Here is a 12,418-nt window from a genome sequence, read left to right as displayed (position 1 = left end):
AAGATAGCTCTACCTATACTAAATTAGTAACCCATATACTCCTAATGACAGTAGTAGTTGAAACAGACTCGAACTAAAGGACTCTTATCAGTCTTGCCTTTCCTCCATGGAAGAACACGGAAAATAGTAGCCCGAGTTGCATTTCCGAGCTGATATTTACAGTAGCTACAATATTTATAGATAAACATACAATACAGATCACGCCATCTTTTAGCAACTTAGGTTTAGTACAATTCAAACCTCTAATGACACAACTATATTACAGTTCACACCACCTTTTTAAAATGGATCCAAGCCAGTGACGAATTATTCACTTAATTCTCGGCTATCATCAGCCAACTGCTGCCACCCTTTTACGACTGCCTTGCTTTCTAAGCTCGACTGTTGATCCCGAGATGAATGTGACTCTCTTTATTAGACTGGCTGTGTTTTACTCTCCAGATGCACTTACTAGTAGCTCATACATTCACAACATAATTTACGAGTTGACTTGAACATTACTGATTCCGTGTTTAGGCATATGGTTCATGCATCTTCAAGGACTTTGGGGGAACATGCATGAACTGCATTTGCCACTGTGAGATAGATGTTGTCTTCCCCTAGCAGACTGGTGAATCGGGATGCATGTAGCTTCTCTATCACCGCCGGCCCTGGGTTCGCAAGACCTAACTGCATAAGCAAAGATCAGAATGTCAACATTACTTGATACTCCAATGAGCCGATCCTATTATCGACATTTGTTATTTCATGGGCCTCGATTATGTGACATTGTATTTATGTGAAGCCGTCTCATAAGAGATCAATTGCATATAAGAAATCGATCCAAAAAATTTAGCATACTGATTAAATTACCTGGACGTTTCTTTTCTGTAAAGACCTGTATAGCTCTTCCAAGGCATGAATGCCACTAGTGTCAATGTCAGTCACAGCTGTAGCACCAGCAAAAAAATAGACATGAAACAAGGCTTAGATTTACGAATTGACTTTTAAAGTTACGGATTAAGTCATTTTCATACGTTTGTTCACTTTATATGAGAGGAATTTTGAACAAACGTATGAAAATGACTTGAAAGTAGGAAGTAGTACGTGTAACACTTACGTGACATCTCTACGATCAGAAACTGTATCTTTGTGCTGTACTGCTTTTTCTTCCTCTCTTCCTCATCTACTAACCATCTCAATATCCTGCAATTTAAAAACCATGCAATTTTAAAACCAAAAAACCAAAGAATAACAGGTCTTTTGAACATTTAGATAAGGTAATAATTAACTTGTTGAAATCGGAAAAATACCTTTCCTTGACGTAATTCGAGTTGGAAAAGTAGATGGCCGAATCAACTCTGACAATTAGAATACCGGGAACACTAGTAGCTTCAGGATATTGTTCAATATTTCTGAAGATTGTTGAGCTTGGTAGCTTGCCCAAAACAGCGGTCCGTGGCCTTGTTACTTGTAAGAGAATTTTAGCAAAGGATATAACTACCTGTCAAGTGAAAGCCATCACCAAGCAAACACAAATCAGCATCATATCAGGATGGCGGCTTCATATAGGAGTATTACAGAATAGAACAGTGTCTTACCGCGATTAAAAGCCCAATCTCAACGGAAGCAAAGATAACTCCAAAGAAAGCACCCATACACGCAATGAAATCGAATTTGTCGATTTTCCATATCAGGATGGCTGCTTCATAGTCGATAAGGTTGATGACAGCAGATATAATGATGGAAGCGAGGATGGCGTTTGGGGTATACTTGAAAAGAGGAGTGATGAATAACAGTGTCAGAAACACAACAAATGACATTACAATGTTAGACACTGCTGTTTTGCAGCCTGCCATGTAATTCACCGCTGATCGAGAGAAGGAACCTGCAAGTTACATGCAGATGTTTGTGTCAACACCTTGAATTTCAAATCATCTTCACTAAGCATAATGTTTTTAACAGTTTGTTTGTCAAAATAGTCATGTTCGACACTCTGACATGCACAATGTCCGATACTTACAACCAAGTTTGAGCAACACACAATAGCTAGCTAGCATCAGTTTGTATTTAAAAGGTTAGGACATTTATGAATATATTTCACCTGTCGCGACATAGCAGGAAGTCATGGAGCCGACAACGTTCATAGCCCCTAAAGCTACCATTTCTTTGTTGCCATCTAGCTGGTAATCTTTCATGGCTGCAAATGTTCTTCCTATTGCAGAAGCTTCCTGTTTGAATCACATAATTTCTCATTACAAATTTGAAACGGATAAAATCGTGCACCCATATTCACACATACTGACATACATTGGCAACTGCGAGTGCAATATGAAATGTACATAAACGATATTACAGGAGTTAACCACATTACATAGATAACCACTAACGATATTAAACACGAGGCCTTCTCATACAAGAATTAGCGCAAAAATAGAGCTCAACGAGTGAAGGAAAGTAACTTACAGTGAGTGCTATCATGCCTGCTACTGCGCCGATTTTGAAACCTTTTAGAAGATTTTCTCCAGATAAATACAACAGATGCACTGATGATGGATTGAGCCCTTTTTCAATATGATTCACCTAAATCGGAAAGAGTTTTAATGTTATTATAGTCCTTAAACGGTCATTTACGTTCTCTTATATGAAAAGGGAAAGGCAAAGGAAGGTGTTAGCTTACAATTGCAACTCCCTTCTTTTCGGCATGAGTCAAAAACACGAAAAGAGTTGACAAAATGACTGAGATCAAAGGAGCTATGGCAGGAACCCAGAATAGTTTCTTGTTCCTCTTTCCCTGTTAATAAAAAAAATGATTATTTTAACAGAAGTTTCTAAATTAGCATATATAATCACAGCCTTAAGTTAAAGTCTTACGATAAATTTGGCAAAAATGAGGAACGCTAGAAATACTGATGCAATGAGTATAGTCTCCCAATTCCACTGCAATGGGTGGCAAAAATGAGATTAAACATTAAAGACAGTTCCACTGCAAATTATGATTCAAATGTAGATTCCGTCATTATAAAAGTAGTATTAGAGTAGGATGTACAGACCCCGTGATGCATGGAACCAAAGACTGAGTGTAGCACAGAAATCAAATCAGATTTTTTGGTGAATTTCTTGATCCCAAGAAATCCTTTGAGCTGTTGTAAGGCAATAGTGATGGCAGCTCCACCCATGAAACCCACGATCGCAGCATGTGATAGGAAGTCGATCAAAAATCCCAATCTGATGACAAGAAATTAAAGAATGTAGTAACGTAAGCTATTACGAACTGACTGATTTATGATACAACATACGGAGTACTAAAGAAACCAGCAAATAAATCAATCATTGGTCTTTTTAAATGAGATTTTACTCAAACTTTATGCTATTGGGCTAAAATCAAGTACAGAGATTTCTTGTCTAGACGAGTGTCATGCTTATGAAACTTGAAAGATACGCAACTAGAGTAAAGTGTAGAAACTCGAAATAAATAAACGCTATAATAAATGGACTTATATTATGATATAACAGTACAGTTGAAAAAACATGAAGTGAAATCATATGTCATCGTTATGTTTACAGAAAACAAATGAAATGACTGATTATCATACAACTTTTGGCCTAATATGAAATGTCAAGTGAGGCATCATCATGTGTTATTTATCGCGTTGTAAACAACTCGAGACACGCAACTAAAGTGAAGTGTCAAATTCACATAGGTTAAATGCCAAAGTATGCAGGCAAATAAACATTTACTTGCCTGAAGAATCCAAGCGTTATCTGTGTGATCCCGGCAAAGAAAGTTGCAGTAAATGCCAGCCTTCGATACTCGAGCGGATTAGTAACGGGATCGATCTCGTTCTGAATAAGAGTCCCTAGTAAAAGAGAAACAACAGCCACTGGCCCTATTGCTATATCTCTTGAACTACCCATGCAAGCATATATCAGTGGAGGAACAAAGCTTGAATCTGCACACATATCCCAAAAGTTCCAACGTTACAAACGTCATGTTTTTTTTTTTTGTCAGAAACTACCTTGTCGAGTGCAAACTTTGACAAACTTACATAGACCATATTGAGGGTCTAGGTTAGCAAGCTTTGAATATCCAATATCCTGTTTTATTTACAAACTAAGTTAGCCAAACAAATTGCGAAAACATAGAACTTGTCCGATAATTTCGAGTGTTAATTAATTACCTGAGGAATGCAAAGACTAGCAATGGTAAGTCCAGCAATAAGATCACCTCTAAACTTCTTGAAATTATAACCTCTTCCCCATTCTAAGATAGGAAACACAGCTTGAACCCCGAGAACAAACTTTCTTGACTTGGACTGATCCTTGAAATGTCGTAAAGGGTCATCCGAGAACAACGTCTCTTTTATACCATTACTGAACTCTTTAAACAAGTTCTGTTTAGATGGTACACTAACTTTATGGTGCATGTCTAAAGACATAACCGGGTCATGGTTATGACGGTGTGACCATGAAAGACTGGCCACGTCCACATCGACTTCCTTAGTAGTATCGGCCTCAACATTGCCGGTATTAGGAAGACGATCCATTGAAGTGTTTGGGAGAACTGTGAAGAGGGGACTTCACCAAATTTAAACCTGTAACAAGTAGAAATGTATACCAAAGATGTTACAATCAGAATTTAGAATATTTAGTTAGAAAGAGTAATGTTTTTAGTTTGCACCGTTCATTTAATTTTTAGATTCGAAAAGGATTGTAAAATTTAGTAACAAGAAGAGTTTAGAGTAGCTACCCGTTTAAGAGAAAGTGACTAATAATTATGCATGGAATTTGGTGTAAATGGCAAGTGATTAACTAAAAGGTTTGGTTTTTGTAACCTTGTCTGTCTTCTCTTATATAAACATAAAATTAGTCAAAGTTGTGATATAAGTGTGGACCATAATGGTTTGGCTGAAAACTAATGATATTATCCGAATGTCTCAAATATTATCGTTACGCGGCCTTACGCCAATTCTGGTTTAAGACGGTTTTAAGACCACTCTTACACTCGATTAAAATAAAGTAAAAATAAAAGACCGTTTTATGTCTGATCGATTATGATATCGTGAGGTAACTGAGGTTAGAAAGGTAAAATACTAAAATGTAAACCGTATTAACCTCGTATTAAAAAATATAAAGATGTCCTTTGAATGAAAATTGCGTTAAACTTAATATTGATCATCTCTTATTTAACAAAAATTAATTAAAAACTAATAAGTTATTTTGATTTGGAGCAACTCTTTAGAATACAATGGATCAACAAATTTTCGTTAATCAGTTTGATTAGAGGATAATGATTTAGGCAAATTCTCATTTCAGACGAGCCTTTATCGTCGGTAATAAAAAGCGATCATTTAGTAAAAAAATATTGTAGTTAAAGTTACAGCTAAAATTATTTACATTTTATTAGAAAACTGTTCAGCTAACATTTTATAAAAAAATAATGGTCATATTTTATCGCAAATAAGTCATATTTTATCCGTTTTAATTTCGGACGAAAAAGATCCATCTTAAGGGAGACTTGCTTGCTGATTTGTTTAATAGTCAACTAGTCTAAATGAATGAATAATAGCTTTGTTAAGAACCACCAATTATTGGATACAGGAAATGTCTTGTTGATGGAAAAGTCATTTTGGACCAAAGATGTGAAGGATGCAGTTGTTTGACCTAAGCATATTAGGTAGGTACCAAGGGCCATGGGTAAATTGGGTACTTCCAAAGATACACTTGTGTTCAACTTTTCAATTCTGACCTCTACTTCCAACACAATTTCTCTCTTATGACGTATCCGTCACAAACTTGTGACAAACTTGTGACGGGTACTATATTGTCTCACAAAAAACCCATAAGGGTGAGAGAAGGAGCATATGGGGTGGGTGCCCACCTTGTCCCCTCTACCAATTTCCACTCACAAAATACCCGTCGCAAGATCCGACCCGTCACAAGGGAAACGTACTGCTACTTCCAATTATCTTCTCTTCAAGTGGGAGAATTTGAGAAATTAATGTGTGAGTTAATTCCAACTTCCAATTATCTCTACTAATATGGTATTTTTAAAGTTACATTTATACGAGAGCTCAAATTGTCTCGATTTATAGAGCTTTTAAATTAGAATTAATTGATGAAAACACTCTTTAATGTTACCCTTTTTAAAACTTAACACCTTATGAATTTTTTTAAAAAATTTAATATCTTAATGTGCATTTCATTCATATTTTAATACCTTAAGTGAATTTAGGTAAAAAAAATGGAATATTTCGGCCATTTTTAAAGACATGACGACGTATTTATGATGCACTCCGTTTACATTTTTAACCTCTTCACTTCCCTCTTATAACTACAAGTCACGGTTGATTCAATCTCGGCAGTATTTCACATTTTTTTTGGCCTAAATTCACTTAAGGTACCAAAATGTGAATGAAGTGCACATTAAGGTATTAAGTTTTAAAAAACTTTTCATAAGGCCAAACTCTCCTCCTCCTTGATTTTCTTTGTATACAAATGATGGGAACCAAGAGAGTACTTGATCGATGACATGATTGACATCGCTCTAAAACCAATTTTCATCACAAAAAGAGTCGGCTTTTACTACCATATTGTACATTTGTAGTAAGTGACTAAACATGCAACATCATACTCGTACCTAACATGCATGATATCCTTCCACATGAATAATGACAATTAATAGGAAATCTGAATTGACATAACATTCCATGTATTAAACGGGGGAAATGACATTGTACTACCAGGGTAACTCATTTAATACTTCCACTCATATAGTCATATCCATGTTTTGGGATGCAATGGCCTAATCCTATCTATAGCAAGTAACATAATCCAATTAGCTAATTACTATAACAACTAACCTATTATATTTGGTACATTAATAAAGTATACTATATAGTATATATAACTCTATATATGATTCACAAATCACTAGCTACATTAATCAAATATCTCGAGTTTGAGCCTTATCCACAATAATAATAATAACCAACTCGAATCATTGGCGGATTCAAACAGAGGCTAGAAGGGGCGATCCCCGCTGAACAATGAATAAATTAATGTTTCCAACTCAAATTTTGTAGAAGTCTAACTAGTTTAGTTACTAAAGTTATAAAAGGTGGTGCTTATAACCTAAGTTAAAATAAAATCCCGTTAATATAAAAATTGACCTTGTGGGCTTGTGGCTTCCTTTGCATAAAAAAAAAACTAAAAAATCAAATTTTCAATTTTTTAAAGTTTACTCGTATTTTATTAGTAGTAGTTGCCTAGTTAGTTAGCGCTCGTCAAATTCTAACTGTGCCACTAACTCGAATCCAAACTAGATTATTCAGTGTAATGCTAATTAATGGCAATTATGATGCATTATAATCCAATAGAGTACTTTAAGTAGTGACAAGTACGGAGTAGTCATAGTGTAGTAATAGGTCATCATTGAATATGTGAATACCAAAGAAAACTAAAAACCTAAAAGTAGCATATAAAAATCGAATGGTAGCGAATAAAAAATCGAACTACTAAAAATAGCATATGTTCGATAGAGGTCCAAATGGTATGTTTCTCCAGTAGAATGCTACTTTGATGGAGAATAAAGAGGTTGAACATGAACTTGCACACAAAAATAAAAGAAAGAAACAATATGAAAGTGATTTGCACCTGTATTTTATTCACCAAATTCTTTATATTCAAGCCATTGATAGTGGAAACTATCATCTTTTTCATGACTTCCGTAAAGCTCTTCACTTGCCCTTTGATACTCTCTAAGGTAGGGGCACAATGGTCTTTTGCATATACTATACGATTCCTTTTATTTTATTTTATTTTCCGTGACGAGGGAACGATAGCGTGCAATGTGATGACAGGCTCAAGTTTCAATAAATGATTCCTTATTAAAATAAACCTTCAAAAAAGAATGTAAAGTGCAAAAAGAAAGAATTAAAATAAAGTTCATGAAAAAAAATATAAAAAGAAATGAGAGGAAAAGGTATACCTAGTACCTTAGGATTGTGATAGTTTAGAAGCAAAAATGCAAGCAAATTTGATGGATGATGTAAATGAGGAGGTTTTTGTGTGTTGAAAGGAGTTTTTAATTTCTGTTGTCAACCCTAGAAGTTATGAGTGTTTTGCATGAATAAAAGTTCTAATAAAAGTTAAAAAGGTAAAAAAGAAAGCCATTTAAAGTGCATAGGAAATTAAAGAAAAATAGAAAAAGAAGATTTTGAGGATAATTGGAAAGAAACTAAACAAACTTTCAATTGTTGTCTAGATTCAATGAACGTACACAAAAAAATTTAACACCAACAACTTATTTTGACACAATATGGAGTAACAATTTTCAAATAAGTTACCCAGATTACTTTTTACAAGTATATATATTAAGAAATAAATTTGTATACAATTAGAAGTTTATTTTTTTTGTTACGTACTATAAAAACAAAATAACTCGATATGGAAAACGAAAAATATTAACCGATAAATAGTGAGTTAGCAGTTGCAAGTTTTCTCGTTATTAAATTTAAAATGTAAACAAAGCTACGGCCTTACGGGTATCGATTCCCAATGAATAAAAGAAATAGTAAAAGGAAAAAGGCTTTTATTAAAGAATACAAAATGAAAAGAAGGAGAAGAAAAAAAAATAGAAAAGTATTGGATAGAAGATTGAAGAAATGGAAATGGAACTTATGATCCTAGGGTACTTATGATCCCTAGAGTCCTAGTTGTAACGTTGGTTTAGGCATTATTAGCTAAATTGCACATGGACTTGTTTTACGGTAAAATTCATTTACGTGAATTTGGACATTTAGCACTACTTGTCAACTAGGACTTTGATGCCTAACAAATGTGAAAAATGTAGATGAATGTTCATGCCATTCAACTTTTTGTACAAAAGCCCAACATTTATATAGATAACCAAAGTGTTAAGCCCAATTTATAGGTGAAATAATTTGAGCGGGAAAATCTCAAGCTTCACCTATTCATTTAAGAAATAGAGGATTGCGACGAACTTATGCATTATGGGATTCATTTCAACCAAGCAATGCATGAAAACTCATACAAATAAATAGGCCATGAAATGAAACAAGCTTTCGTTAATTTAAAGGAATCTATATGCTGCAGTACGCCAACCCATAGTAAAAAAGTAAAGAATACCATGATTGCATTCTAATTATCACTACTACCCCTTTTACGAACAGGGATGATCATCACGAAACAAAAAAAGAAAATTAATGCTTACCATAATGAATCCACCCATGATCATATTAATAACAAACTCTTCTTGGTAAACAGCGGAAGCACCAATTAAGAACATGACGAAAAATTAGTATTAAGTGATCAGGCAGGGGTATCAAAATATAAGCAATACAATTTTCACTGTCATGGCGAGCGAACAATACATCATGTAAATACAATTTAATTTGTATAACTTTTAATGGGTAAATTAATCAAATCTATAATGGCTCTGATACCAAATGTAAGATAAACTTTATGATTTCGATAATGAAATAAGTCACAAGATACAATATAGACTTGAATTAATTCAACCCTAATTCAATTATAAAGACGGAATAAAGGACTAACCTTGGTCCATGTCTTACAGACGCAATCAATTCAATAAGAAGTATAAGACGATTGATTCTCCTCCTTAACCCTTTCCTTTATGTTCCTTTGATGATGGAGAAGAAACTTGCCTTTCACCCTTTGTTTCAGTGTACGTATGTTTTGTGTTTTGTCAGGATGATTAATTGTGTTAATTTTCTTACTGTATCCTATCATATATATATATATGATGGGTTACGTACCTTTTCGCAAAAACAAAACCGTTCGTACCTTTTCGTGAAAGACGACTTATTAGGGTAAGGTAAGAAGGAATAATAATTCCCGGACTTTAATTACATTAATCGGGACCGATCCATCACGATAACGTCTTTTATATTAAAGTCTCGTAATATTAATGTGAACTTAACTTTTATTAAAACCCGAAACACATAGGCCACTTGAATATAATTAAATATTCTAACATTCTCCCACTTGGCCTTTGTGTTGACTTAATGGTTCAATACTACTATAATGTGCACTTTTATGTTAAGCTCATTAATTTGCGTATCTTTAATGAATTAGAACTGATTGGATCATGGTGATCACACGTCATTTATTAATCGACATGATTCTTTCCATGTATCACAAATCAATTCCGAATCTTAGTCACCTTTAATTTGAGAAGAACATTAATTCTCACAATTAGTCACATGTAATCCAATAACTGTAATGTATACATATACTATAATGATTAACATGTTTATTATAACAGAAACAATACTGTAAGTGAATTCTAGATGTCATATTTATTACAAGCATATTAACTTTATAATAACAAGGCCTTCGATACAACACTCATGCGTTCTACATGGCCAATGAACGCCTTGGGTGGTAATCCCTTAGTTAATGGATCTGCAACCATTTTATCCGTTCTTATATGCTCAAATGACACTCTTTGCTTCTGTACCTCCTCTTTGACCGATAAGAACTTTAATTCCATGTGTTTAGCACCCTTGGAGTATTTATCGTTCTTAGAGAAGAAGACGGCAGTGTAATTGTCACAATAAATTCTCAGCGGCTTGGCAATACTATCGACAATCCCAAATCCCGAGATAAAGTTTCGCAACCACAATGCATGAATAGTGGCCTCAAAGCATGCCACAAATTCGACTTCCATAGTAGAAGTAGCAATGACAGAATGCTTCCCACTTTTCCATGATACTGCCCCTTCAGCTAAAAGGAACAAGTAGCCAAATGTTGATTTTATACTATCAACACATCCCATAATAATCAATAACCAATCACTTTAAGATGATCGGATCTCCTATAAGTAAGCATGAGCTCCTTAGTGCCTTGCAAGTACCTAAGGACCTTCTTCGCAGACTTTCCAAAGGTCCATCCCGGGATTACTTTGGTACCAACCCAACATTCCAACAAAGAAAGCCGATATCCTGTCGAGTACATGTCCGAACATAGTTCAAACTCCCAACCACGATGCATAGGAATTTTCTCCATTTCTTTTCGTTCCAATTCATTACGGGGGACATTGCATTTTACTAAATTTGTCCCCTTTCGTATAGGAACTATCCTGTGAGCATTCATTCATTCTATATCTCTCTAAAACTTTGTCAATGTAAGCTTTCCGAGACAACCCTAACAATCCTTGTGATCTATCACGAAAAATTTCAATTCCGATCACATAGGATGCCTCACCCATATCTTTCATTTCAAAGTTCTTAGATAGATATTTCTTTATATCATGCAACATGCCTAGATCATTCACAGCAAGCAAAATATCGTCAACATATAAGACTAAAATAACAAATCTACTCCCACTGATCTTAATGTAGATATACCGATCGACGGTAATCTCTACAAACCCATATGACGTGATGGTATCATTAAACTTTAAATACCATTGTCTGGAAGCTTGTTTTAGCCCATATATCGACTTTCTCAGCCTACACACCTTACCTTCATTACCCGGGGATGCGAATCCTTCAGGTTGGTCCATATATACTGTAACACCCCCTCATACCAAGGTACCTTACCAGGACCACCCAAGTATGAAAGACTGTTACCATCTCGGTTGCCCGAGGTTAGTACATATCAAAAGCGTCTGAACTGAGCACATTTATTAAAGTAATGTAGAAGACAAAGCTTACAATATCCAAATCCAAATATTGTCTAAAGAATACAACTTCAAAGTCTTAGTAATAAAAGGAACTCGCTAAGACTCAGACAGTGATGCTATGACTCGTGGTGGCAATTCTCCCAATGAAATCCCCAAGCTCTCACTAGCAAAACCTGTCAAGCCTGCTCACCATCCCCGAATGGATCACCGCAGATCACACAAACAACAACGGGCCGATATTATGCAACAACAAGACAAACAAATGCAATACACGTCCGATCATCGTCAACTCCCAATCACCCCGCCTCACACAAGAATCGACTACACACTAAAGTGTGTAGCCCCCGATTACCCATCGCAACAGTAATCCTCGCGCCACAAATGGTGACCGCAGCCCGATCCCACCTAGTCCAGCTCCTCAACGAGCGACAATAATCCCCGTCCCTTAATGTGCACATCCCCTCCCGTGGCGGGTTCCACGGAGGGCGAACTAGGTGTGAAGCCACTCCCGCAAGTGACTCCACCACAAACACACTCACATGACATCACTGCCATCTCAATCCCCTCACACCAACAATGTCACAACAATCTCCATATTACGATGATCAATAAACAACGGTAAATACAACAACATGTCATGTAAAGCACAAAGAATCGAGTAGGGAAACCCTACCTTAGCAATCACAAAGAAGAAGCAATACGGACAATCAAAAAGGCTCCTCTACGAAGTCTTCTCCTATACAAAGATCATACAACACAATTACACTT

General features: G+C 35.4%; 1 protein-coding gene across 2 annotated transcripts; it reads right to left on the bottom strand.

Annotated features, from left to right (window-relative positions):
- Positions 1-57: 57 nt before the first annotated feature.
- On the bottom strand, positions 58-8,631 carry LOC141586737 (sulfate transporter 1.3-like). 2 transcript variants are annotated; one of them, XM_074408051.1, is made up of 15 exons: positions 7,977-8,631; positions 7,636-7,879; positions 4,161-4,574; positions 4,029-4,077; positions 3,725-3,932; positions 3,033-3,207; positions 2,854-2,919; positions 2,660-2,773; positions 2,446-2,562; positions 2,084-2,210; positions 1,581-1,867; positions 1,293-1,483; positions 1,100-1,185; positions 853-929; positions 58-669 (listed from the first exon to the last, which is right to left on the bottom strand). In XM_074408051.1, the coding sequence occupies exons 3-15, from the start codon at positions 4,524-4,526 to the stop codon at positions 526-528; spliced, it is 2,007 nt and encodes a 668-aa protein (XP_074264152.1). In that variant the 5' UTR covers positions 4,527-4,574; positions 7,636-7,879; positions 7,977-8,631; the 3' UTR covers positions 58-525. The 2 variants fall into 2 exon arrangements, with proteins under 2 accessions (XP_074264152.1, XP_074264151.1); XM_074408050.1 differs by lacking the exons at positions 7,636-7,879; positions 7,977-8,631 and adding an exon at positions 4,730-4,816.
- Positions 8,632-12,418: the final 3,787 nt, after the last annotated feature.

Source organism: Silene latifolia, chromosome 6 (genome assembly GCF_048544455.1).
Source record: "Silene latifolia isolate original U9 population chromosome 6, ASM4854445v1, whole genome shotgun sequence".
Lineage (NCBI taxonomy): Eukaryota > Viridiplantae > Streptophyta > Magnoliopsida > Caryophyllales > Caryophyllaceae > Silene > Silene latifolia.
The sequence above is the reverse complement of the archived record's forward strand: the minus strand, read 5'-3'. Positions and strand labels throughout refer to the sequence as shown.